General features: G+C 39.8%; 1 protein-coding gene across 14 annotated transcripts in view; it reads left to right on the top strand.

Moving 5' to 3' along the window:
- Positions 1 to 25,936, top strand: part of mecom (MDS1 and EVI1 complex locus) — a 244,860-nt gene that overhangs the window by 202,311 nt on the left and 16,613 nt on the right. For 3 of the 14 annotated variants that reach the window (XM_036558571.1, XM_036558549.1, XM_036558654.1), the window contains 7 exons: positions 6,125 to 6,227; positions 6,823 to 7,057; positions 8,317 to 8,464; positions 9,866 to 10,046; positions 16,985 to 18,386; positions 18,612 to 18,702; positions 21,054 to 21,080. In XM_036558571.1, the coding sequence (XP_036414464.1) occupies positions 6,125 to 6,227; positions 6,823 to 7,057; positions 8,317 to 8,464; positions 9,866 to 10,046; positions 16,985 to 18,386; positions 18,612 to 18,702; positions 21,054 to 21,080 (2,187 nt within the window). The remainder of the gene's footprint in view (positions 1 to 6,124; positions 6,228 to 6,822; positions 7,058 to 8,316; positions 8,465 to 9,865; positions 10,047 to 16,984; positions 18,387 to 18,611; positions 18,703 to 21,053; positions 21,081 to 25,936) is intronic. The other 11 variants (XM_036558557.1, XM_036558580.1, XM_036558589.1 and 8 more) reach the window with 11 other exon arrangements.

Consider the following 25,936-nt stretch of genomic DNA (forward strand, 5'->3'; position numbering starts at 1 on the left):
CGTTTGGCCTTTGTTTGGAATAACCAAGCAGGCTTGTTTATGAGTTGTCCAATAAGCAGCCAAATCCCAAGTCCCATGTCATAGAGTTTAGTTTTCAGGCACAAATCATCTGAGTTCAGTTTTCAGGCCCAATGCGTTTCTACAGTCTAAATAAAAACAAACAGAGGCTAAAACTACAAGCAATCTCCTTGTAATGTCAGCAAGCCAGATATTAAACAGAAAATCAGTAGGTGAGGTTTTGTTGTTAAAAAAACAAACTGAACTTATTAGCCGATTTGCGTAATTAGGAGCACAGCTAAAATACAGCTTGATAGATTGCTGCTTAACTGCAGTTCTAGAAAAATGCCAGATAAGCTGACAAAACTTATTCCATATCTTTCAATTTCTGCGTAATCCAGTCATTCAAATGTAAACAAAGTCATTCAGAGTGGCCTGATATGAAATGGTGCAATACCTTACTGACTCAGGAGCCAGAGGATGAAAAATATAGCCATTTTATTTACTATCCAACCCAACCACAGTTTTTATATGTATGTTTTTATATGCATGTACCTCTGCACCATTAATGACTTCTAAGGAATTAATTTCAGGCCTAAACTTGATCTCAAAGCTATTGTAAAACAACGTCTCATACATCAGACAACATGCAACAGCTATCTGTGATGTCACTTTTCCTATCACCACCACTTGGAACAATTCTGACTTGATAAGTTTCTCTAGAATGGAGTATTTTCACATAAAAACACTCTGAACAATTTTACATCTTATCAGTTTTGAAACATTAGGTAGAATTCCCTTTGAATGTCCTGCTAATGAAACCTTTATCTAATGTTTTGGGGCTTCTTAAAATGACAGATGGAGTTTTCCCAGTGTCCCCGTAAGTTCTAGTCACGTCACAAGTCAGTAAATCACTTTGGATTTGAGTCCCTAATTTATTACATTAATGAGCCCCTTATAGGAACATTGCATCACCAGTTTGTTCAATTTTAGGCTCAGTTCTTGATGGCTATTGCTACGTTTATCCAGAAAGAGGGAGTCGGTAGACAAAGGCAGCACCCACTTCGGCCTTTGTAAAGGCAAAATCATGTCTCAGCTCTAAACAGTCATTATAACGCTTTGTCATAACACCGGCCCACGGCGAGTCTTTATGGCTTCCGGAGACCCTCATGTTTTCAAGAAGCGCACCGTGGCTCTTCACAATGAGAGAAAGAGTGGAAGAATGTGGCTGGGAAGGAAAGAATCTAGCAAGAATGACCCTGCATTTTTCTCCTTTTTTGAACAGTATTCAGTAGCAACTCACAGAAACTGTCTGCGTGCAGATAGAATAGAATATTGAGGATGCGTGAAGGATAACAAAAAATGCTTTCCTCTGCTCTCCGCTGCTTCTTTTCTGTTGTATCTCACGAGCCATCGGACAGGGAAGTGCTGTAGCACAGAGGTCATCAAAGAGCAGGGTAGAGCAAGCATCGCTTTGAACTCTCTCTCTCAAATAGAGAAGATCATCTCAACACTGTGATGCTTTGGGGCCCAGATCTGATTAGTCCTCATTCTTTACGGACAGCACTATTATTCTACAGCCTCCTGAAGGCTCACCGTGCAGACGTGCTACAACTGAGGCTCAGCAGATTAAAGATAGAAGATATAAACTGTGTGGATTGTTGTGGCTTCCCTTGGAGGTCTTTTGAAAATGTTTATTGGTCACCTATTATTTTGATAGAGATTATATGCAGATGCTTTAATTGTTAACAGAACTATGCGGTGAAACTCTGGTGAAACATTAGGGTTAGGGTTTAGAATCTGGGTTGAAGTGAAGGTTAGGATTAGATTTAGTAGAATTCACTTGCGTTTAACAGATATTTAGTTGAATGTTAAAGACAAGTTGAGCTTATGCACAGCATCTACAGTGAAGATATGCATCAAATGTTTTCTATATAAATAATACCAAAGTATGAGTAAATAGTTGTTTATTTGTTTTATTTCATTAAAAATAACATTGAAGTAATGGTAGGTGTCCCCAAACTTTTGAAGGTCAGTGCAGATTCTTGCTACATATTAATTAGTATCTAATGTCATTTCATTCTCATCAAGAACTATTCAATCTTCAGTGATTTGAATTAATTTTTCAGTTAGTTTATACTGTTGCAAATAGTAAATAGTTCAGGCACCTAATAAGCTAATCAGATATAAAAGTAAAAGATAGTTCTGCTTTCAAATAATGAATAAATAAAAAACATATTTGACTGAACCAGCTGTGAAATTTTATTTTCATTTTGATAAAAGATTCCACTTATCGCCTATCGTTCAAATCAGAGTTACAAATATTTCCAGGCGTTTTGTTATCTATTAATTATTAAAAAACATTTGTGTGAGCAGCTCTGAAAGCAGAGATAGGGAAATTATAATCACGGATGAAAGTTATCTTATCGTGTGTGTATGTGGTGGTGTGGGGCGTTGGCCTGTAAGAGTGAAGTGTTGTTCGCTAAATGAAGAGCTAATGGTTCTGTTTATCAGAACATCAGCACAGTAACATCCGCTTCTCATACAGATCCACACAATGGAGCAGAGGTGTGTGTGTGTGTGTGTGTGTGTGTGTGTGTTTCTGCAGGAAAGGGTGAGTGTGTGTTACCTGCCTAAGGAATGACCTCTCATTAGGGAAAGAATGTTGTTGATGGGCGAGAGAGAGAGAGTGAGAGATAGAGAGAAACAACTGTAACAGCAGATAAAGCACTGTGCAAAAGTCAGAGACCACCTCTGTCTATTTAATTTCCAGTCAAAACTGGCCAAAAAACAGACCACACATTTTTAGCAGAAAATCAGCCCCATTTGAAAAAGGCAATCACAATGTATGAGTACAATGAGTAGCATTGCACTAAACACCATTGCACTAAATCCGGTTAAACAGAACTACTTATATTCTGTTTTCAATGAAACTTACAGTTGTTCAGTGTTAAAGACAATAATCTAATGAGTTAATAATATTTCTTTGTTTTGCCTGCTCTTGACTAATACGTCAGCAGATAAATTAAGAACAGGCAAATGTGTGTGGTCCATACAAGCCTGTTCAGCAATACGCTTTTACGTCCTATCTGAAAAATCCTTGCCATTTGGCACTCTCTCCTGGCACCAGACCCCCAGGCCTTGGCCCCAGCTACTTCCCACAAAGCCCAACAAACTCAGTGGACATGGCTTCTAAACCTGCAGTCCCAGCCCTGCGGTTACAAGGCATGATGTGGTTTTACATTTACGCCCCCTAGTGGTTAGTGTTAGGGGCAAAGTGTTAAATACCCCATGATAATCAAGGGTCCGGTAGTGCTCCAGGGTTGGTCAGCGGTTGATTTTTTTAACTCAAGCAAAAATGTCATAAAGAGAACTTTATTTTCTCGCCTGAAACATGAAAATGGCTGTTTAACATGGGTATTTCGAGAAAAAATCTGCATAGGCCCCATGGTAACTGTTACTATGTCTGACAAACTTTCATGCTCAACATGTTAACTACAAAGATTTAAGTGGAAAAGGTGGACTGCTTTCCCGAAATTCGTAGTATTTTTGTACAAATACAATCAAATACGTAGACATTCGACACCTACCAAACAGCCTACCAACACTAAAAGGAAAACAGAGAGTAAAGCTCGTATCACATATCACAGCCAGAAACTTAGAAGCCTCTTCAAACAGGATGTAGATCAGATGGAAACAAAACAGCACTATTGTTCTTTCCTGAAGGGAATGCAAATGTATGAGTGCATACCTTTTTATTGTGTATGCCCCATTGGGTTTCCTTAAATACCTTTTGCAATTTGTACATATCTGAAGGCTTGTCAGAGGTGCTCATGCCTAGTTACGGTTGCTAGGCTGTGATCGGACAGTCGCTATTTAGGGGAAGGGTTTTGCAAAGGGTCAACTCGGTGACCCTCCTCACTACTGCACCACCCTGAGGCAGATCTGTAGCATACGTATCCTTGCTATCGACCACCTCTTAGTGAGAAATCGGTAATGTAAGCTAACTACAAATAAATGAAAGCGCTTTACTTACTCAAATTTATGTTTTACGACATGGCCATGCTCATTGACCAGCATAGCAGTATCCAAAACACAGTGTTTGCTGTTTTTGGTGGTGATCAGTATAACAGCTTCCGTTGCTGCTTGCGAACATACCAATATGCAAAATACAACACATGCTGGTCAGTGCTGGCTTTTCTAGCAGGGACAACATGCCCTGAAAGTACTGCTGGCCCCCAGTCGGGGCCTGACTGCTCACTCCGAACCCCCCTGCCGCTGTTTGAAGTGCTCTCTCATTGTCCCAGACTCACAATATTATTGTGCCCCATTGGCTTTCTGTCTTTTTATCTGCTCCCATGTGTGTGCGAGAGAGAGAGTGGCCGTTCTCATGCTGTCGCAAGCGTTCTCTTAGTTCCCTGTATTCTCTTGTAAAACAATAGGGAAACATGCCGTTCCTCCGCGTCTCTCACACACATACATACACACAGATCAGTCCAGCCTTGTGTCCCAAGGCGATGTTCCTCTGACCACTTGTTTTCCAAGAAGCCCCCACGCGACACGCCTTTATCATTTTATCAAGTGAGCGTATGTGTATGTGTCGCATCTAATAAGAATGCTGAAATGTCACCGTCAGGCTGTGAAGGAAGTGAATGGTCCGAACCCTTCAAGGCTTGCCAAAAATAACACCATCCTCAATTGTTTCTCCTCCTACCTATTGTGTTTGCAGGGGAAATGTGTGAGTGAGTGTGTGTATGTGAATGCGTGTTATAAGGCCCACACTTTATTTTCAAAATCAAAATAGGATGAGGTCCATTGGAATATTTGCTGATTGGTTGTTCATTGATTTGCTCTGGGATGTATTATGGGTATTATTAAAACAGTTCAATAAAAAGAAGATTCAAGTGGTGCAGCCATCTAAGACAGGGGTTCCCCAGGTTGTGTGGGGTAACTTGACGTACAAATTGGGTCGTAGGAGGAACTCAGGATTTCCACTTTGGCTGTAATAAGTTATTTTAGAAATTGACAATGTGAAGAATGTTTTTGTGTGCTGCTATTTTGAAATGTTACTTTGAGTCACATTCAAATATGCCACATTTAAATAAATAAAGAATGTAAACTCTGCAAATAAACAGAAATTGTGCCCTAAAATTAGCAGAAAAATGCCAAAGTTTGTTCCCTGTATAGGGCGTTCAGTTTTTTTTGCATATGACTGCATATTTGGAGTCATTTGTCCAAGAAGTTAGGGAACCCCTTGGCCCTATCGTCAGCCATCCGTGGCCGAGAGTCCAAGGGAGCATAATTAACCCCGCCCTTTCTGAGTGCAGTGCTAGTGCAATGCTAGCCAACATAGTCATCTGTTAGCTGACGTAACAGAATTGGCAGTTAGTGTTCTCCTCCAAGCAGGCTAAGCCATCCAATAATGCTGAACTAATGCATGGCCACTTGACTGGCTCCATGTAATTTTAGATTGCTATAATTATGCGTGTGTTGTAAATTCTTTACATTTATTTGTTATGTAGCATTGCTGATTGTTTTTTTGTGGGTGTGGCTGGTGTGGAAAAAGTACAGAGAAATTATACTTTAATGTACTTTGTCAAAATTGTATTTCATTAAAAGTGGAAATAGGGGGCCAAAAATATGCACATATATAAAATTAAAAGGTAAATGTTTAAGAAATAAATGAAAGGTTTTCTTTGTGTGTGTGATGCGGTGACTAGTCAGCAGTACTTGTCCTCATACAAATATGAAACAGCATAGCTGTGGGCAGTTTAATTTTACACTGATGTGGATTTGGTTATATGTTTTAATAAAAACAATCGAAACAAAAAGAGAAAATCTCTTGGCCTTGTGTGTACTTTAAATATATGTGTACTTTAAATATCTGAATGAAAATGTGAAAACTGTGAAATATGTTTGTGTTTATTTTTAATGTGTAGTGCTCAAGTATGAATCTTCCAAAATTATACTTAAGTACAATATTTAAGTATTTTCCAGCCCTGGTGTGTGGGTTTTTGATTGCTCTTTTGTTGTTTTTTGTTCACTTTACAGTTTTTTCGTGCAGTTTGCTTTGTGTATTTAAATTTTTCAATGTGCTCTCTTTCCCTCTGTGTGTGTGTGTGTGTAGATATTTTACCGTGTGGTCCGTGAGGTTCATCCTAGTGAAGAACTCATACTGTTCATGAAGGCTGAGGAGTTTTCATGTGACACAATGGCTCCAGATATACATGGTACGTGAACACTTACAAACTCACAGTTCGCATTTACACACACACAGCATTGTGCAAAAGTCAGAGACCACCCTTCATTTATTTAATTTCCAGTCAAAGCTGGCCATGAAGTACACTTTATTCATTTTCAGATGATATTTCAGAGGAGATTAGACACAAGACAGTCCACTTCCACAAGGGAGAGGAAAGTCAAAGGAAAATAAGTGGGGGGAAAATATATATCTATGTATTAAATGATACAGACACAGTGGGACTCCACCACCTGAAAGACCTGATAGACGACCAACACTGTCACTGTCAAGCTTTCATCTTTGAGAGAGAGGGAACATCTAACTAAAGCTTTCATTGGTGTGGAAAAATAGGGCAGATACCTGTAAAACCGATAGCCCTCTGAAAAGCATGGATGCTGTAATTAAGACAAAGAATTATATTTTGTAATTAGACATTATATTTAGTGTTGAGGCGTCTGTGAAATTTTCTGTAAAATAAATGAAATAAATGAAGGGTGGTTTTTGGTACAGTGCTCAAATATCCTTTCTCCATCTTGCACAAACTCATATCTTGCATTGACTCTGCTGTGGTGTGGTGTCTGTAGAGGAGCGAGAGTTCCGCTGTGAGGACTGTGAGCAGCACTTCTCCTCAGGCCCTGAGCTGCTGGAGCATCAAAAGCAGTCCTGCTCCATCCGGACACCGTCACATTTCAGTCTGCCTGAGCAGGGCATCCCGGCCAGTGACGGAGAAAGCACTGAGCTCCACCCGCTCCTGCTGCACTCAGCACACTCCCCACAGGAGTGCAAGGAGTGTGAGCAGGTGTTTCCTGATGCTCAAAGGTGAGAACATTCACACGGAAATGCTGAACCTGGCAGAGGCTTTGGATCATCAAACTTTTCTGAGATGATATGTTTTACATAAGGGGGTGTGGTAATGCCATTGTTACTAGAGTTGTGTACTATTTGGAGGGGCTTAGTTTTCCTGACATACATTTCCAGTCACAAGTTTGGACACACATAACTGGATATGTTATTTTTATAATCTCAAAGACATCTTGATCTAAAGGCTAATTAAATTTGTTTCTAAGTTTCTCAAATACTAATGTGAAGATGATGCCTGTGTACAAAATTATTTCCAAGTATATATAAATATATAAAGCTCTCAGCATGTGTGTCAGTATATGTACTTTCTACAATCCAATTGGACAGGCATTCAAGGTGGCTGCTTATAAAGCTGCATCAAGACAAAGTGGGGTTAATTCCCAAAATAATCTAAAATAGATGATATTTTAATTTGTTTTTTGACAATTTTTGGTCTCTGCACAATTCGTGTGTAGTTGCATAGTACAGCAGCATTTAAGGTGGAACCGAAAGTTTGAATGAGAAGCTAACTTCAGCCTCGTATAGTTCACTTTGTTACCCGCACAGAAGTTTGATGCAATTGACCGGTATTTCAAAAATCTCTATGAAGGTCGTTCATCAAAATCAGTTCATATCAAACTTTATATGTATTGTGTTTACATACCTGTCCAAGTGCCGCCACAAGGAACGTCACTAATTCTGCACAATGTATTTTCCCCCACATGGCACATGCCGCTAACCAGATTCTGCCATGTTTTCTTAGCTAAACAGACAGAGGTGGGAGTAATGTGGTGTAGGGCATGCTCATATAGAATGACTGACAGGATGCCAGTGTAAACACAGACAAGCCCTCTGCTCCACCCTGCAGTTTTCCAAACCAGGATTCTCAGGCACATCATAAACTTATGCTTATGCCATTGCTTTAAAAATTGTTTTTTATCATGTTTTGCATATTTTCTGTTATTTGTACTATAAGCAGAAGATATAAATCAACTAATGAACTTTTAACATTACAGTGTCTGAAGACATTACAGCAGCTTTTACCCTTTCAAACACTGTAATGCCTTTCAAGGTGGCGGCAGGGATTCTCCTTCAGGCACTTGCAGAGATGAAGAAGCGCTTTTCTTTTCAAATTCGGAATGATGAGATTATGAAAATATTCTTATTTGTCTAAAAGGTCATTTTTTCCTCTCTCTCTGTCTCTCATCTCCCTCTCTTGCTCTCTCCCTTCCACCCAGTCTGGAGGCTCACTCTCTCTCTCACTCGGAGGAGAGGGAGTATAAATGTGACCAGTGCCCGAAGGCCTTCAACTGGAAGTCCAACCTGATTCGCCACCAGATGTCACATGACAGCGGCAAGCATTACGAATGTGAAAACTGCTCAAAGGTAGAGTCCAGGCATTACTGCGCGAGTGAGCGAGAGAGAGGGAGTGAATGTGCGTGTTACACAGAAGACACGTCCCATTTAAGGGCCTTTATTCTACACAGGCCGCATTGATCGCCCATTTACTTCATAAGTGCTGTCCTGTTTTGAAGGAACCTTGGAACACAGCCAAGAAATGTGACCTTCATTTAAGAGGGTTTTAAGGACATTGTATTCTTCATGGCTTTTAATGCTACAGTCCAGAGCACATTAATCATTTTCAAAGATAAAAATACACAATGACAACCAATGGGAAGAGTTTGCCTTCAACTGTGTTGTTGGTTGTAAATTTGATCACACATTTGTTTGCATAAGCATTCATTGATGTAAGGCTTGTAATGTGAACAAAGGCCTAAATCCCTGAAGTTGTTGACCATGATGAGATGGCTCTATTTGACTAAAAGTTCAGATTTTCATTGAAACAAAACCAGAAAGAGGGTTTTATTCAAAATTACATTTGTCCAATGAGCTCTTTTTATGGATTTAATACACTGATACCTTCAAATCAAGTCCAGTGCCCAATAACACTGTAAATGTGGGAAGAAGAAGAGGATAAAAAAAAAGGGTTCATTAAGTAGTGACAACGACAAATCTGTAATTTGTCTTGTAGCAACGGCACCTCAATGCTGCAGACACTGTGTAACAGCCCATTCTGCTAAATAAGTTCATCACCAGCTCGAGATTGAGGCTCTGCTTCAGCTCAGGGCTCTGTGCATTAGATGAATATTTATGTTTTATTACTTGAAGTGCTTTTTTTGTATTTGTTGAACGTAGGCTTATGGCCTTAAGGCCTTGTCGCCCTCTCTGGTGTAACTGGGAACTGTCCTAGACATACTGAATATATCGGAAATACTTGGAAATACTGGTGGTTTTACATAATGAAAAATTTATCACAAAGTTTATCACTCCAGCCATAGAGTTGGTCCATGGAACGATACAAAGTTTATTTCACCCTGAAGAAAAAACTGGAGTGAGACATTTAGCTCTACCTCTCAGAAATAGGCCTTTCATATAGTGTTGCCACTAGCATCCTATTTAGTGACTTTTTTACAGTGAAACACAGCTAATATGTGTCATTGTTATAGATAAGAACACAGAGGATTTAATTAAAAACACATTTTGGTAAAAATACCAAACTCTAAAATTAAGTATAATTTCTACATGAAGCTGCTCTTCTCCCTCCTGAGGAGCTTGAAGCAACCAATAATGTAGTAACTATCTATTTGTAGGCATTTCTTGACATATGAAGTGTAGAATGGTTTTTAAATGTGTATGCCTTATATTACTGAGAATAGCTAAATAGTGATTCCAAAAATTTGAATGCCTGTGTATAAACTCTCTCGCCCTCTCTCTGGCTCTCCCCAGCAGGTGTTTACGGACCCCAGTAACTTGCAGAGGCACATCCGCTCTCAGCACGTCGGCGCCCGGGCCCATGCCTGCCCCGAATGCGGCAAAACCTTCGCCACCTCATCTGGCCTCAAACAGCACAAACACATCCACTCCTCCGTCAAGCCCTTCATATGTAAGTCTCTCACCCGCTTCATATGTAAGTCTGCACGCTTCTTACTCCAACACACACCGCACCACACACACACTGGGGGGCTGGCGCATTCAAACTTATCCGACTGGATCTTTAGCTTCTGGATGGCCCTCAATCCGAGAACTTGCCGACGCAACAGCCAGATTGCAGGATTAGGCTAAATCTGCTCTAGAAGCCAAAAATCTGATCTGATAACCTTTGAAAAAAGGGGAAAAAAGGCCCAGGAAAGCTCCACCAAGTTTTTATCCAAATGTCCATTGCTCGACTGTTTAAGTTTGGGGCATGGGCTTTTTTCACAGCATGTTTTGTTTGATGTTTTTTTTACACTGATACTTCATTTTTTACCTACATGTTCACTAAGAGATTCCACAAAGGGTTCTTCGATCAATGCCTTAGAAGAACCATGTTTGAAAAAGAGATTTCAGAGTGTGAAGGACATTTTAAAGTAGGAGGGCCCAAACTTTTGGTCTTTGGGCATTCATTGCAAGGTTACTTAGTGAACCAAAAGTGGTTCTTTTATGGCATCATAAAACGAACCCTGGGTAGCATCCTTATTTTTAAGAACTATAAGGTGATTTTTGTGTGACTTGATCTGTAATATTTTGCACATCCATGCTTTTGTTTTTTGTTTATAATTTTTTTTTAGCAATGTCAGTCATCGCATCACATTCACCTGTCATTTTTTACCACTTGGTGGCGCTTTCCTCTACACCTGGACCAGCCAGCACTTGTGATGTCATGTATGCATGCCTGGTCTTTAGAAGACATATTATTGTTTCAGTTTGTGTTGTGTAGTTTTTGTAAAATAGGTAAAAATGTGTATGTCAATATTTGTAAATGTACTGAATTATTTACAGCAGGAGTGAGCATTGCTGTTAACACTTTTTTTCTCCCAAAAGCAAGAATATTTTCTCTCCCAAAAGCAGGAATATTTGTGTATGTATGTCTCTGTGTGTGTGTGTGTGTGTGTGTGTGTGTGTGTGTGTGTGTGTGTGTGTGTGTCTGTCTGTCTGCTTGTGCCCAACTGTCCTGAGCTTCCACCTGTGTAACAACTTTTATTATTTTTTCACATTATTTGAAAATGCAAGCTGCCTTTTACACTGTATGACTTTTACACTGAATTTCATGATGAATGGACCAATATAATGACTCAATACCAATAGAAATTAGTCCAAAATTATTTTGAATACAACCTGTTTGCCATGATATACATTAAATGTGTTTTCTTCCCCCTTAAAGTTACCATTTCAGAGTGATGAGGTTTTGTTATGATAAATAAATTGAGAAGGCACAATCCGATTTCAGATAAGAGAAAATGCCGGATTGGAGATCAGACAGTGAAAAAATAATGAAATCTGAATCAATCCTGTATCAAATCTGCCCTGAAATAGCATGCACTCACATTGTGTGGTGTGAAGTTGTTAGCTGTGTTGTTCTTTATGTGGGGTAAATGGAGTGAGTAGTTACTCATCTTAAGTGAAGTAGGTCACTTTAAAGCTCAGTAGTTTTAGAAACAGAAAGAAGAAATATCTGCATTAGTATCAGTATCAGTATCTGCCATTTTAATATTTGTATCAGTAATGAAAAAGTGGTATCATGCCATCTCTGCGTATAAAAATAACATGTGGTCACAGGGCAAGTTATGTCCAGTCGGTCCATATATGGATCATTCTAACTGTGAACTGGTTTAAAGTCATAGTTCAAAACACATTTCAGACTTTTAACTGACTTGGACTTTTTGCCTTGAGTGACCCTCTATCTTAATTAAGTTTATTTTATTAAAACAAATTAAGATTCCATTGTGTTATTACCAGTACAATAGTAATGCCTCTGAAACTTTATCAAATATTTCAGTAGTGATTGTTTCGGTAGTGACAATTTTAGCGAATTTTGAGTTACAGTTTAATCCAAAGTGATGCTCAGTAACTCCTTCGCTGTCTTTTGTCACTCTTGACCTCAAGAAGGGTCTGTTTCAATACTAACCATTTTTCAAAATTATTGAAACACCACCAATTGTCACCTTATTTTATTACCCAATGATCTTTACCATTGAAACTGGACTTTTCAACCTGTGCATGACTTTTGACCCTCATTGCACTGACCAGACATATGCTGACCTCAGCGTGGCCATGCTGCCTCGGTCAGGCGGTAACTAGCCAACGACGGCCATTCCAGACAAATAGCTACCACATGCCTCCAATGGGCTCAGTACACAGCCATTTACAGCAATCAGCATTTAAACAAGCGGCTCTAACAACAGCTAATGACCACGTTAACGGGGACACACACACACGCACAGCAGCCCAGCCAGCAGCTGCATCTGTGGGGGTCTTTGTTTGTTTTGACGTGAATCCACTTCAATTGCACATGAACTGTACATGAACCACTTCAGAGCTTATGGTCCACTTGCAAATGAGCAGAAAGTGTACGTGTTACCTGCATCCGGATTAAATCTTAAAATCAGAAAGTTGAATGACTCAGCCCAAAAGTAATGTAGAAAACACAAATACAAAAATACATGTGGTTTTACTTAGCGTGCACACATGTAACATACCAGCCAAAAGTTAGACTGAATGTCTGAATTTCGCATATATTGACCAAAAGGCCAATGCTTAAATGTAGATAAGCAAACAATAAAAATGGACTAGAGCTTCAGTTGAGTCTAAAATTTTGGTCTGAATCCACTTACAGGCCAAGAACATTCTGAGTCCAACAGCATCAAGTTCAAACCTTTCCCGAGCCTGAAATTTGGCCCAAATCAAACTCAAAACACATTAAGTTTTGAACCTGAAACTGACCTAGTGCAACGTTTTGTCCGAGACTAACCCAAAGTGATAATTGAAACCTGATGTTTCGAATTATGGCGACAGTAAAATAAAATCTACCATTAGATCACAGAGGGGAACCCTCAGGACCATCTAGGCCTTTGGAGAATGCCTGGGAACTAATTTTGGGAAACAATAATATGGAACTAACATGTCTGTAATTTTTAGTTCATTTTTTGGGCTCAGGAGTTGAAGAGAAGCACTAATGTGTTACATTAAGCATAATTACTAATTTCCAATAGGCAGGACCAATTTTGTGAGAAAAAAGCAGCACTTTTGGTGTTCTAGAAGTCCTCGACACATTAGTGCTTCTCTTCAGCTCCAGGAGTTCTACCCAATGGGAGAGCTTGCTTAGCTATATCTGCCTGGATACCACAAAGAAAAGCAATTCTTGATCATGATTCTATGGAATAAAAATGAACGGCAGCTCTAAACCAGAGCTCAGTACTGAAAGAGTCACTGTGAAACTGCTATAAGGTGTAACATACCTAATATGGCTGTCGCAAGCTTCAAGTAAACACCGAATGTCTTTTAAAATTTGTAAATTTCTGTATTTAATCTACAACTGCAAAAAAATGCAAATGCAAATTGCCATTAGCATAGCACTTACAAACTACTAGAATCCCATAGGGATGCTAGCAGACATTAGCGTTATAGTAGAAGTGGGTTTTCCTCATGCTTCGATTGAGTTTTACATTTATTTCTCAAATTGAAGGCCTAGCTGTAATAGTCGCGATTCTCCACTGTTAGGTAATAATTGAAATCAATAGTAATATTAAATAATACTGAATAATTTGATGTAGTGCAGTTGTCAGCTGTCCAAAGTTAGGTTTAAATTCCCCGTCAACTAATGGCTTCATCCAGCAATGCTAAGTGGCTCAGTGGATTCATGTCACAGGGTTCTATTCCAAGTAATTCCAAGTCATTTTGGACCATTTCTGTTTGTCCATTTGTCAATGAAAATAGAAGGTGGTACTTTTAAAATATCAGAAAAAGACCAGACAAGGAAACACACACATATGCTTTATAACAATATATACAAAAAGACACCATACACCATGCATAATCATACCCATGTACAGTACTGTGCGAAAGTCTTAAGCCACCATGAAAATTGTTTATGGCTTTTTATCACAGCAGTAAGTGTGTTTATGCCAGTAAAATAACATTACAATAAATACAAATAAACATAAATACTTTAAACTAACTTTTTAAATTAATATGTTAGCTAGAGGAATGCAGTTAGTTACAAGTTTGTTGCCTGACTTTGTTTGATTCAATTCCATCATGAGTACATCTGATTTAATTCAATGAAGGATTGATTATATAAACTAGGGATTGGATGATAACTGTAAATACTAGGCTTCCCTCAAAGACAGGTTAAGCTAACACATTAAACACATAACGCATAAAATTACAAATTATTGCTTTTTGGTTTATTTGTTTTTAATCTAATGTTAGTGTTTTTTGATAGATAAAAAGCTGTACATATCATTTTTTGCACAGCACTGTATTTACGCAGTACAAAGAAACTTACAGACCCCCCCCTCCCCAACACACACATACATACACTGTCATGTCTCTACACTTGACGTTAATTCCACCACTGGACATTCAGCACTCTGGAATGTGTTTATAATATTTAGTTACAGTTTATGAAGAGCTGCCAAACACACAGAAAGTGCATATCTCTCTGTTCTCACACAGACACGCACACACACACACACACCTACCCTACAGATTTCACACCTGCTCATCCTGTGTGTGTGTGAGAAAGAGAGAGAGAGAGTTATGTGCACACTCGCCTGAACAGGAAGGATGAGATGATCACACACACACACACACACACACGCACACACAGAGTGTCGTCTTCAGCCTTCACACTAATATTTACTCTTGGTCTTTTGATCCGGGCCTGGAGGAGAGAGCTAAGTCATAAACAGAGCTAAGAGTAGAACTTAAGATCACTCTAACTTCACACTTAATGCCCTCTCATACACGCTGACTCACACACACACACACACACACCTCACCTTCTCCCACTACACAATCTCTTTTAACCTTCCATAAATTTGGCCTGGCTAATGAGAGATGTGATTAGAGTGAGTTATGATGAAGCTTTAAAGGCTTAGTTTCTCATGTGAGGTGTTGCGTTGGGGATATAGATGGGGTTTTTGTGGCGTTAAGCTTGAGTCATTGCTAGTGTGCTGGAGTGCTGCCTATATACAGTACACAGTGTGAGCAGACAAGCGTATTGCGAATGGAGACAGTCAATGTGTTAGCGGAAACCGTCGAAGTCTTTTGCGCCAGGTTTCAAAAAAATTAGTCACATATTGGAAGTGCAGCTGACTATATGTTTATATTGTTTACTCAAGTTACAGCAGGCACCTTTGCATGAATTTTTCTTTGCCTTTCAGGACCAGGCGTAAATTAGTGGCAGTGAGGCATGTTATTGGCAGACGTCCTTTAATAATGGCCGCGGTCATAGCCTCTGTGCTGAAAGAATATTTACAAGCATAACACTCTCACAACTCCTCTGGAGTTCATCTAGTTCAGGGGTGCCAAAACTTTTGTTTTGTAGGCAAAATTGCAATGTTTGTCATGCGCCAGAGGCCAAAAAGACAAAACAGCTAGCTGGTAACTTGTTAGCTTTACACACGTTGCCAGTAAAATGTATTCTTTAAATACCCAGTTGGTTTTGCTAAACACAAGGCACACTTCTTTGCCTTTAGTGAAAACAAATTCTTCACCCTGGTGGTCTCCAAACTCTAAACCTCCTTTTGACCATGTACCAACCCCTGTTACACTCCGTTGTCTTGTAACTGCTAGCTGCATGTGTGTTGTTAGATCTGTGTTGCACTGTGGGACAATTGTATGGTGACAGCACAAGAACCTTAAAAATAACATTATAAAAAAGAGCTACATTATGTACATTAGGATGTTGTATTAAAATACTTGTTCTCTCATTGGCTGAAGGTGAAGGGCAGCCTTCTGGAGGGCCAACTTTGTGTCCCAACTTTGGCCTGCAGGTCCCTCTTTGAGCATTCTTGGTTCAGTGACTGTTATGGCATTGATGGTTCATACTATTGTTTCCCAAATTCTGTTTTTTAACTAGACGAAGTAGCAGAATTACACCTTTGTAGAACGTGTCGGTAGCAAGCTGTGACAAGCTTGTTGTCAGCTCCACTTTTTCACTACCCCTTTTAAACGCTGTGCCTCAGAAGCGTGGCACAGTTAGTACACAGTCTAATGTCTGTGTGGTAAGCAGCAGTATTAGAAAAATAAATATTAATTTCAGTTGCACTGTAAACGCATATTGCAGCTGCATCAAAGCACATTCTGTGTTGCGCCTTCTCATCTAGTCCTGAAAGCCTAAAGATCCTGAGGAGACAGCATTGACATTGTTGGTGTAAATTTAATCATGAAGAAACTTTTGAAGAAGTTTGAAAACTGTTTGAGATGGCATATATGTGTGTGTGTGTGTGTATGAGAGAGAGAGAGACAGGTCAGTGAGTGTGGTCCATGGGAACGGACCTGCAGGATAGGATTCATTCAATTCAGTTTCCTTCTCACGACCAAAATAGAGCCATTGTGCTGTCTCTGTCTCCGAGTCCCAGTCTGTGTCCTTTTGTCACTGTGTGTCATTGTGTCACCATATCGTTCTGAGTGTGGGTGTGTGAGGGAGAGAACAATCGTGTGCACCCATCTCGAGTGGGCATGCAGTCACTAGCCTCTGTAATTTTGTCTATGCTGGTGTCTTTAACATGTTTATGCCCTTCTCTGCCCTCTTGTGGTGCATTCAGATGGTCCTCATAAATTTATGAATTTTTGAGTTTACATCAGGGAGTCAAACAACTGACAACTTGGTAAATACAAGTGGTAAACTTGGGCATGTTCCATGTTACCTGAGTTCACGAGTTGTGGCATATCATCCGCCAGTACATTCTCTGCTGGTACTGGTCCATCCAAATTAATATACGTAGTGTTTTCCAAAAAGTTGACAAGGACATTTTGAATGCATCATAATTCTGTAAGCACTGTATATGTATGAGACATTGGATATTCATATCTCCCCTCCACTCTTATGGTGTTTGTGTTTGTGTGTTTCATCATCTGCAGGTGAGGTTTGCCACAAGTCCTACACCCAGTTCTCGAACCTATGCAGACACAAACGGATGCATGCTGACTGCCGGACACAGATCAAGTGCAAAGACTGCGGCCAACTGTTCAGCACCACCTCCTCACTCAACAAGCATCGGCGTTTCTGTGAGGGGAAGAACCATTTTGCTGGCGCGGGAGGGCTCTTTGGCCCAGGCATTTCTCTCCCTGGTGGCCCTGGACTGGACAAGTCTGCTCTTGCTGGGATGGGACCTGGCTCAGCTGGTCTGGCAGACTATTTTGGAGCCAACCGGCACCACAGCGGACTGACGTTCCCAGCTGCCCCGCCAGCATTCCCATTCGGTTTCCCAGGACTCTTCCCATCTGGACTGTACCACCGGCCTTCTATCATCCCAGCCACTTCACCTGTAAAGGGTCTGCCGGGGACAGACCTTCGGAAGAGTCCCTTGTCTATCCCTGGAGCTCAAGAGCCCCATGACCTTCTGAAAAGCTTCCGCAAGCATTCTTTGAATGGGGAACGGGAAGACAGTTTGGAGCACCAGAGAGAAGGCTCCGGCCACAAGCCTAAGATGAGTGACCAGTCTGAGAGCAGTGACCTGGATGACGTCAGCACTCCCAGTGGAAGTGAACTTGAGAGCACTTCTGGGTCGGAACTGGACAGCGATGCAGAGAGCGACCGGGATCGCGATCGAGACAGGGCAAGGGAAAATGGGAAAGGACCCAAGAGGAAGTCCAGTGGTTCTAATGCTGGACAAAGTCCCACCCTTGTCAGCAGCTCCAGCAGCAGCAATGCAGCTAACGGTAATGGGAGCAATGTGCCTCCACCGGGACTTTTCTCTCCAACTCTGGATGAAAACACTGCAGTTTCCGGAGCAGTCAATGACTCCATCAAGGCCATCGCCTCCATAGCAGAGAAATATTTCGGCTCCACGGGGTTGGCTGGCCTGCATGATAAAAAAGGGGGCACTCTACCATACCCCTCCATGTTTCCTCTGTCCTTCTTTCCTGCATTTTCACCCCCAGTGTACCCCTTCCATGAGAGAGAACAGCTCCGACCTCAGACCCACAAGGGGGAGGCGGAGAGCCCGTCGGCCGAGAGCAAGAGACCACAGGGCAGGAGCGCTGAGTCACCCTTTGACCTCACCACCAAGCGCAAAGAGGAACGCCTGGCTCCAACCTATACCCCCTCAAAGCCTGAGGCATCACACGTACCCTCGGCAAATCAGGACCAGCCGCTGGACTTGAGTCTGGGTGGGCGAAGCAGAGGTGCACGTATCAGAGGGGAGGAGTCACGGAAGAACCACGTATTTGGTGAAGAAAGGTTTGAGGCAGATGCTCCTAAAGCAGACCCCTCCCTCCAGCATGCAAGACCCACTCCCTTCTTCATGGACCCCATTTACAGGTACTGTCAATCACAAGCCCATCACATTCACATACTCTAGTTGTTCTCATTTTGTTAAATGTTATAACATACCTGTTTTTGTTTACTGAATATGGTAATGTGGCCATTCTTGAATATGGTACATTTAACACTATAATAAGACAAACAAAATTTTTAAGCAAATCAATTTTTTCAAACTTATATCTGAAGTCTTGTTTCTAAGAACTGATGGAAGTTGAATTTTAGCAGGGTTGAGAAGAGGAAAGCGAGTGATCCGTTTGAGGCGCTGAAAGAAAAATACATGCGTCCCACACCGGGATTCCTCTTCCACCCACAGGTAAGATTGCTGATATATTCTCCGAACATTTCCTCTATATTCTCCTGGCAGTCAGCACTTGTCTTATAATCACCAGACATTGACCCACCGTTTTTCTTCCCAGTGTTCTTCAAGCATTGCTCTGACGTTTTACCCATTGTTCCAACTTTACCCATAGCTGTCCCACACTATATCCACATATTTCCATCTCCACAAAGCAGTCAAGCTTTCATTTACAGTCTCTTAAGTTCTGATATTCGTTAGTTAAGTGTGAGGCACAAGCTTCAAAATACTTGCTAATTATTTTGGGTAACATGATGGTACATTCCAAGACAGTTGAACTGAACCACACTGAAATGGTTAACAAGATATCAACTGGGTTTGTAGTACAAACTCCAGAGAGCTGTTGATTTTAGTGCAATGGGGGCAGGTACCCAGACAGTTCAGGTTCCAGCTATTTGGGTGAAGAAGGACATAGTAAGATCTCTCCTAATTGGATAAGTATTTGGAGTAAAAAGGTGGTAAGTACAAACATTTACTAAATTTCATTGCATTATCACACATTTAAGCATGAAGGTAAATGGTAAGTAGCTTGTAAAGCCTTAGTAAGAATCAGGCTTTCTTTTACAACCCAGATGCAGGTTTGTTTCTAGGTAATAAACAGATAAACACTGTAAAAGACTCTCACGTCTTTAGCGGTCTTTATACTGTCTTTTTATCTACTTAGAGTATTTTCAGATTTACTTTCCTGCTTGAACTTGTGGCATTAGAGTGTAATGTAGTTAGACTGTCTCGTTACTTACTATCACTTTACCCCAAATAATGATACAAGTCCTGATTATATCATACATTTAACCAGTTAATACATAGAACTCGTCAGGCATTTCAGTGTAATTTAGTTAGACAGTCTTGGAACTTGGAACTCTCATGTTACCTTGGGAGTTTGTATCTGACACTTACCTGGTTAGTTCTTAGAAATTAAGGGAATATCAAAGAGAGCCTTACCCTCAAAGTTTGTCTATTTACCAGTTATCAAGTACTACAGAAGAACAGCCTGCATTTCTCCATCCACTTGCACGTTGCACATACACTGTGGCTTTGCATAGCAGTGCAGTGTTTTAGCAATCATGTCTGTCCATGCTAAATAATGCAGTCCAGATGTGCTAGGCAGAGACATCTGTGTGGTGACATGTCCCTCTACTTGTGTGCTTTTTACTAGGACATTACAATATGATTTCCCATTAAAACAAACAGATACTTTTCTTGTGTCTGGAATGGACTGTCTGTTTGTGTGTGTGTGTGTGTGTGTGTGTGTGTGTTCACTGTCATTGCTCCTGAGATCACTAGACTTCCATAAGAACTTTAATACAGCACACACACTCACACAGGCCTCTGTTATAGTGTTTTATAGGCTGTTCCAGGCACTACTTTACAGGCTGTTTGACTAGGCAGATTTATACTGCATGTCTGCTCAGTGTCTGTGCTCGATAGCATCCACATGCCCGCCACACACACAGCCTAACGAGGTGACCTATCAGCATACACTTTACTGCTGTGCACCCACTGCACACACCAACCAGCACCACGAATGCTACCGCTAGCAGTGATCCTTTACGGAAAATAGAATTCTAATAAAAGAGTTAGGGTTAGGGTTAGTTTACCAGCCCCAGTATTTCATATTTTACCTATTATTGTTGGAAGAGATGTATCCTGGGAGTTGTCGTTTAAGGGGCAGATATACTAAGGGTTTGCGATGGTGCAAAATACTAGTACATAACAACATCCACGTACTAAACAGGCACAACACACTCAAAAAAAGATTAACAGGGCAGTTTGGAAAACAAAAAAATCAAAATGTTTATGCTTTTTCTCAAAGTTCTGACTTATTAAGCTGAAATTATGTCTTATTTTCTCCAAATAATCACATATTTTTTTCAAATTGAGTTATTTTGACTTTGACAAAGTCTCAAGTAAATAAGTAATTTTTTTACTTTGTGACTTAATCAATCAGTCAGAGCTTTATTTATCTAGCACCTTTCATACAAGCAGTTATGATGCAAAATGTTTTACAGATTTACACACACTTGCGACAAGGACCTAAAAAACAGAATAAGAACATAGAATGTAAAACATATGAAACAATGTGAAACAGAAAAAGTTCTTAGTAGATAACCCGCTAAACTGACCACCTCCAACAGCAAGTATCAGTAGGCTGTTTGTAATAAGCGCCTCTTTTAGTAAATCTGCCCCTAAATAGAGTCATTTCAGACAGAGCTAAGGATCAGACACTGACATTCCATCACCCAATCAGAATCTTTTCATCAATGTGATACTTGATTTTGATTCGCTGTTTCCTTTTGTCCCGCCCCCAGTTCCGCATGCCTGATCAGAGAACCTGGGTAAGTTTTGCTAAGGCCACACATTTCTGTACAGCTCAACACACACAGACATGCTAGCTTTAAATACAGATAAAACAATGCATGCATTTATAACAAGCACAAACACACAAAATGACAGAAGACTCTGATACACACAACATCTAGCTTTAAGTAGAGATAAAACACACTTAAAACATCCCTGATTTTATCTCTGCACACACACACAAAACTAGCTGTAAATACAAATACATCACACACTTATCTATGCATATCGTGCTATCGTATCTCCATTTTTGTCATTTTTCAGTTTTTGACATTATTTAAAACTGCCTGTTGCCCATTCTTACATACAATGTATTCTTACATTGTATGTAAGAATGGGCCAAAAGAAACAACCCAAAACGACTAGGAAAAATGTCTGGTTCCATTGACTTACATTAAAAGTAAAGTAGGTTTTTTCCTTTTCCTGTAAAGTTATCATTTTGGAGATACGAGATACGATATACACTATTGTTCAAAAGTTTGGAATCACCATTTTCAATTATAAAGAATCAATTTATTACAGATACATGTATAAAAAGATTCTAATATGCTAATATTATATGCTAATATTCTCTAGGTTCAAAGTTTGTAGGAAGCTGTAAATATTAAGAAACTGAGCTGTAGATGATTCCATAAGACTCCAATATAATGAATATACCGAATGCATCATAGCAATTCATAATAATTTTGTGACAGAGAATTACAGTTTATAGTTTAATAACATTTTCAATTTTTTTACCATGTCGGAACTTCTTATTGTTCCCAAAATACTTTAAATTGTGAGCAATACATCTGTTTATGTATTTGTGTCTAGTTTATTAAGTCATTTTTAAATAACAATTGCTATGGCAAGTGATTGCAAATCTTTGAACAGTCATGTATGATGAACACACACACACAGAAGTATAAATGACTATGCATTTATGAATCACACATACACATTAAATATGAATGGCTCCTCACACCCACTGTCTCTCAGTCAGTCAGCCATAAATGAGTGCAGTCAGTGAGCTCATTAATCACAGCTTTATCACAGAGGAGCTGCAACAGCCCATCATGTATCATTTCTAATCACAGGACATTATTTCCACTGCTGTGAGCCATTTATCATCCATTACTGTTAGCACAGCATCAGTGTGTGTGCTAAAAGATTTGTGTGAACATCACAGTCTTATCATACCGTTCACGATTGATAAAACAGTGTGTAGAGATGTTGGTATGTGTTTATGTGTCTGTTTTGTATGTGCATGTGTACTGTGCAAAAGTCAGACACCACATTTCATTGATTTACTTTCCTGTCAAAATGCCCATTAAGTTCGATGAGAGCATTAAATATGACTTTATGAAGTCATATATGAAGTTTCCAAAACTGATTTTCAAAAAATGATTAAAAGTTACAGAGAAAGTGAGACTCCTAACAACCACTTGCAAGAGCTGGTAGACCACCAGAGCTGTCAGCATCAGATAAACAGCACCTAAACCTTTCATCTTTGAGAGAGAGGAGAAAATCAAGCTCCACTCTTACTTCAGATCTGAAAAAATCCACAGGAGTTTGTGTCCATCCTTCAGACAACTCAGTGTGATGAAGACAAAGATGGACACATTAAATACTGAAAAAAATGACACTTTACTTTTGGAAATTAAAGTGAAAGGTGGTCTCTGACTTTTGCACAGTACTATGTGTAGGTGTTACAGCATCTGTATGTGTGTATTTCTGTGTATGGGCAGGAGTGTGTGTGTGTGTGTACTCATCAGTCGTCCAGTGCAGTTGTTGAGTTGTTATTTCTGATGGCTGCTGCTGATAATACTGAAAGTTTGAGAGTGCTATTATTTAGAGAGAGGGGAGCAGAAGGAGGTCCACATCAGCAAAGGGGCAACCGTCTCACTGGGACCTCTCATGCTGTGTGTGCAAGTGGTGTGTGTGTGAGTGTGTGTGTCGGTGGGTGGGTGGGAGTAAGGGAATTTCCAGACATCTGGTACCCCGATAAGATCAACAATTGAGAATGCATCTCACTAATGAAGCCTCTCTCGACTATCGATGTAGGGTGAGCAAACGAGAGAGAGAGAGAGAGAGAGAGAGAGAGGAAAATGGGAGAGAGAAAGTTTCCTCAGCAGTTAAGAAAATATATATAGCACAGCTTTGCATTTGATAGGAATAAATACATTTATTTGTTTATTTATATACCATCACAATCATATATATTACTTTTATTTATTTATTTTTTCCTCTTTTAAAAACTCAAGCTGTGCTTAACATTGTGTGAACATTTCCTGATGAATGGCCTGTAGTGTAATTGCAGTGAAACATGTACTTCTTATGACAGCGTCATCTATTTTTATCTATATTAATCTGTGATTTTTACCATGCTAGTTCACATCCTGGCCATGATTCATCATGTCCCATCATTAAAAGACAAAATTCTTGTTTTTCCATAATCTTAAATCAAAGTGTTTTGATTGTGCCCGCTTTGAAAATGTCTTCTGTCTTTTGATTACATCACCATGCACCAGCGGGCAGGGAAAAATAATATTAACCCATAATGTCATGTTTCACCCCCACCCGAACACCCCACCCACCCCCACCCTGGCCCCACTACTGCACCACTCATCAATTGAAACACTAAACTAGCTCTGAGAACCTCCCAGACACAGAAACATATAAAAGGAAATGTGCTATGATTTCAAATTCACATTCATTTTAAATGGTTTACATTTGTTAAAATAAGATTGGTCATGAGAGGAGACACATGCTGACCAACATGCAACATTTATAAAACTGAAATTAAACGAGCTGGGGTGTGTGTGTGTGTTGAGTGGAGCTGGTTAGAGTGGACAGGTTTAGTGCAGCTAATGGTGGTGAGATTTAAGGACCTTTATTGAGTTTAACAAAGCATTTAGCCTCACACCATAAACAACCTGCTGCTTATGCATAACGCATATAAATGCAGAAATATGACAGCCTTTCATTACAACTGCACTGTTTCTCTCTCTCTCTCTCTCTCTCTCTCTCTCTCTCTCTCTCTCTCTCTCTCTCTCTCTCTCTCTCTCCCGCTCTGTCTGAGTGTATTGGCATGTCTCTGATCATGCAGGCCTGGCTCTTGCTGTTCTGAATGTGACTGTAACTCTGAGCCGCCACAGCCAATTAGATCTCCCTCTCTTTCGCTCTCACACTTTCTCTCTTTCTTTTTTCAGTCTCACTCTTTTGCATCCCTTTCCCTCCAACTTGTCATTCCGTTTTTCTTTTTCTTTATCTCTTTCTCTCTTCATTGTTTTTTTCTGGCTCTGTCTTTTTTCCCATTCCATCAGTATCTGTCCTAGTCTCTCTCTCTCTCTCTCTCTCTCTCTCTCTCTCTCTGTCTCTCTCTTCTTCTCTTTTCACCTTCCCTCCAACTCCTTTTTTTTCTTTCTTTCTTTCTTTCTTTCTTTCTTTCTTTCTTTCTCTCCCACTGATGTTCTTTTTTCTTTCTCTTTCTCACTCATTTTTCGTCCCATTTCCATTTCTTTCTTTCTTTTTCTTTCTTTCTTTCTTTCTTTCCTTCTTTCTTTAATTGTTATTGTCTTCTTCCCTTCTTTCTTTCTTTCTTTCTTTCTTTCTCTTATTGTCTTCTTCTCTTCTTTCTTTTTCTTCTTTCTTTTTTCTTTCTTTCCTTCTTTCTTGTTATTTTTTTCTTTCATTTTTCTTTTTCTCTTATTTTTTTCTATCTCTTCATCACTTGTTTCTGTCTTTCTTGTTCACTTTTTCTCTCTTGCTTTTTCTTTTGTTCTTTCTTTTTTCTATTGTTTTGTTCATTTGTTCTTCATCCTTCTTTTTCACACTTCCTCTCACTCTCACTTTTTGTTTCTTCTCACTCACTTCCCTTCTTGCTTTCTATTTCTTTTATTCTTTCTTTCTTTGTTTCTTGCTTTTATTTGTTCTTTATCTATCTTGTTCACACTTCCTCTCACTCTCACTTTTTCTTTCTTCTCACTCACTTCCCTTCTTACTTTCTATTTCTTTTATTCTTTCTTTCTTGCTTTCTTTCTTGCTTTTGTTTGTTCTTCATCTATCTTGTTCACTCTTTCTCTCACTCTCACTTTTTTGCATAATTTTCCACCCCATTTCCATTTTTTCTTCATTCTTTTTCTTTCTTTTACTCTGTATTTCTTTTTTCCCGTCAGTGCCTGTGAGTATATGCTTGGCCTGTGCTCTTCACTGTGAATCAGGTCTGATTTGTGACCCACACTGAAACATATTAAATACATATTGAAGAAAGAGGCACCCACACCAGAAAATTCAATACACGCAAAATAATGCAAATTTGCGGGTCCAGTATGAAAGGGCAAAGGCGTTACGGGACCCTCAGGGACCCCCGCTCCGTGAACGCACACACACGCACCCTCCTCTCTCTCCTCTCTCAGCCTGACGATATCATTATTATCCCTGTCTCGGCCTTGATCAGTAATGTCAACATCTTTCATATTGACGAATGTGCTGTCTGCTCACATTGTGCACCGAATGCTTTACAGCCCAACAGAGGACATGAATCACTCCGGCTCTCTACCACACACACACACACACACACACACACACACACACACACACACACACACACACCGCTTCACTCAGAAACATGCACACTTAGAAATACGGATGCTGTATGAACACACACACAGATCCCTGTACATACATGCTTTTGTTGCATTCCTTTCTAATTTAATACAAAATGTTTCATTACATATTATATTATCAGTGAACTATTAAAGTATAAGTAGTATACTAGAAACTTTGATATATTTCTAGGAATTTCTGAAGTTCTTAGCATTTACTGTGTCCCATTTGCTATAATGTGCAAAGG

The sequence above is a fragment of the Colossoma macropomum genome, unplaced genomic scaffold (assembly GCF_904425465.1).
Source record: "Colossoma macropomum unplaced genomic scaffold, Colossoma_macropomum, whole genome shotgun sequence".
Taxonomy (NCBI): Eukaryota; Metazoa; Chordata; class Actinopteri; order Characiformes; family Serrasalmidae; genus Colossoma; species Colossoma macropomum.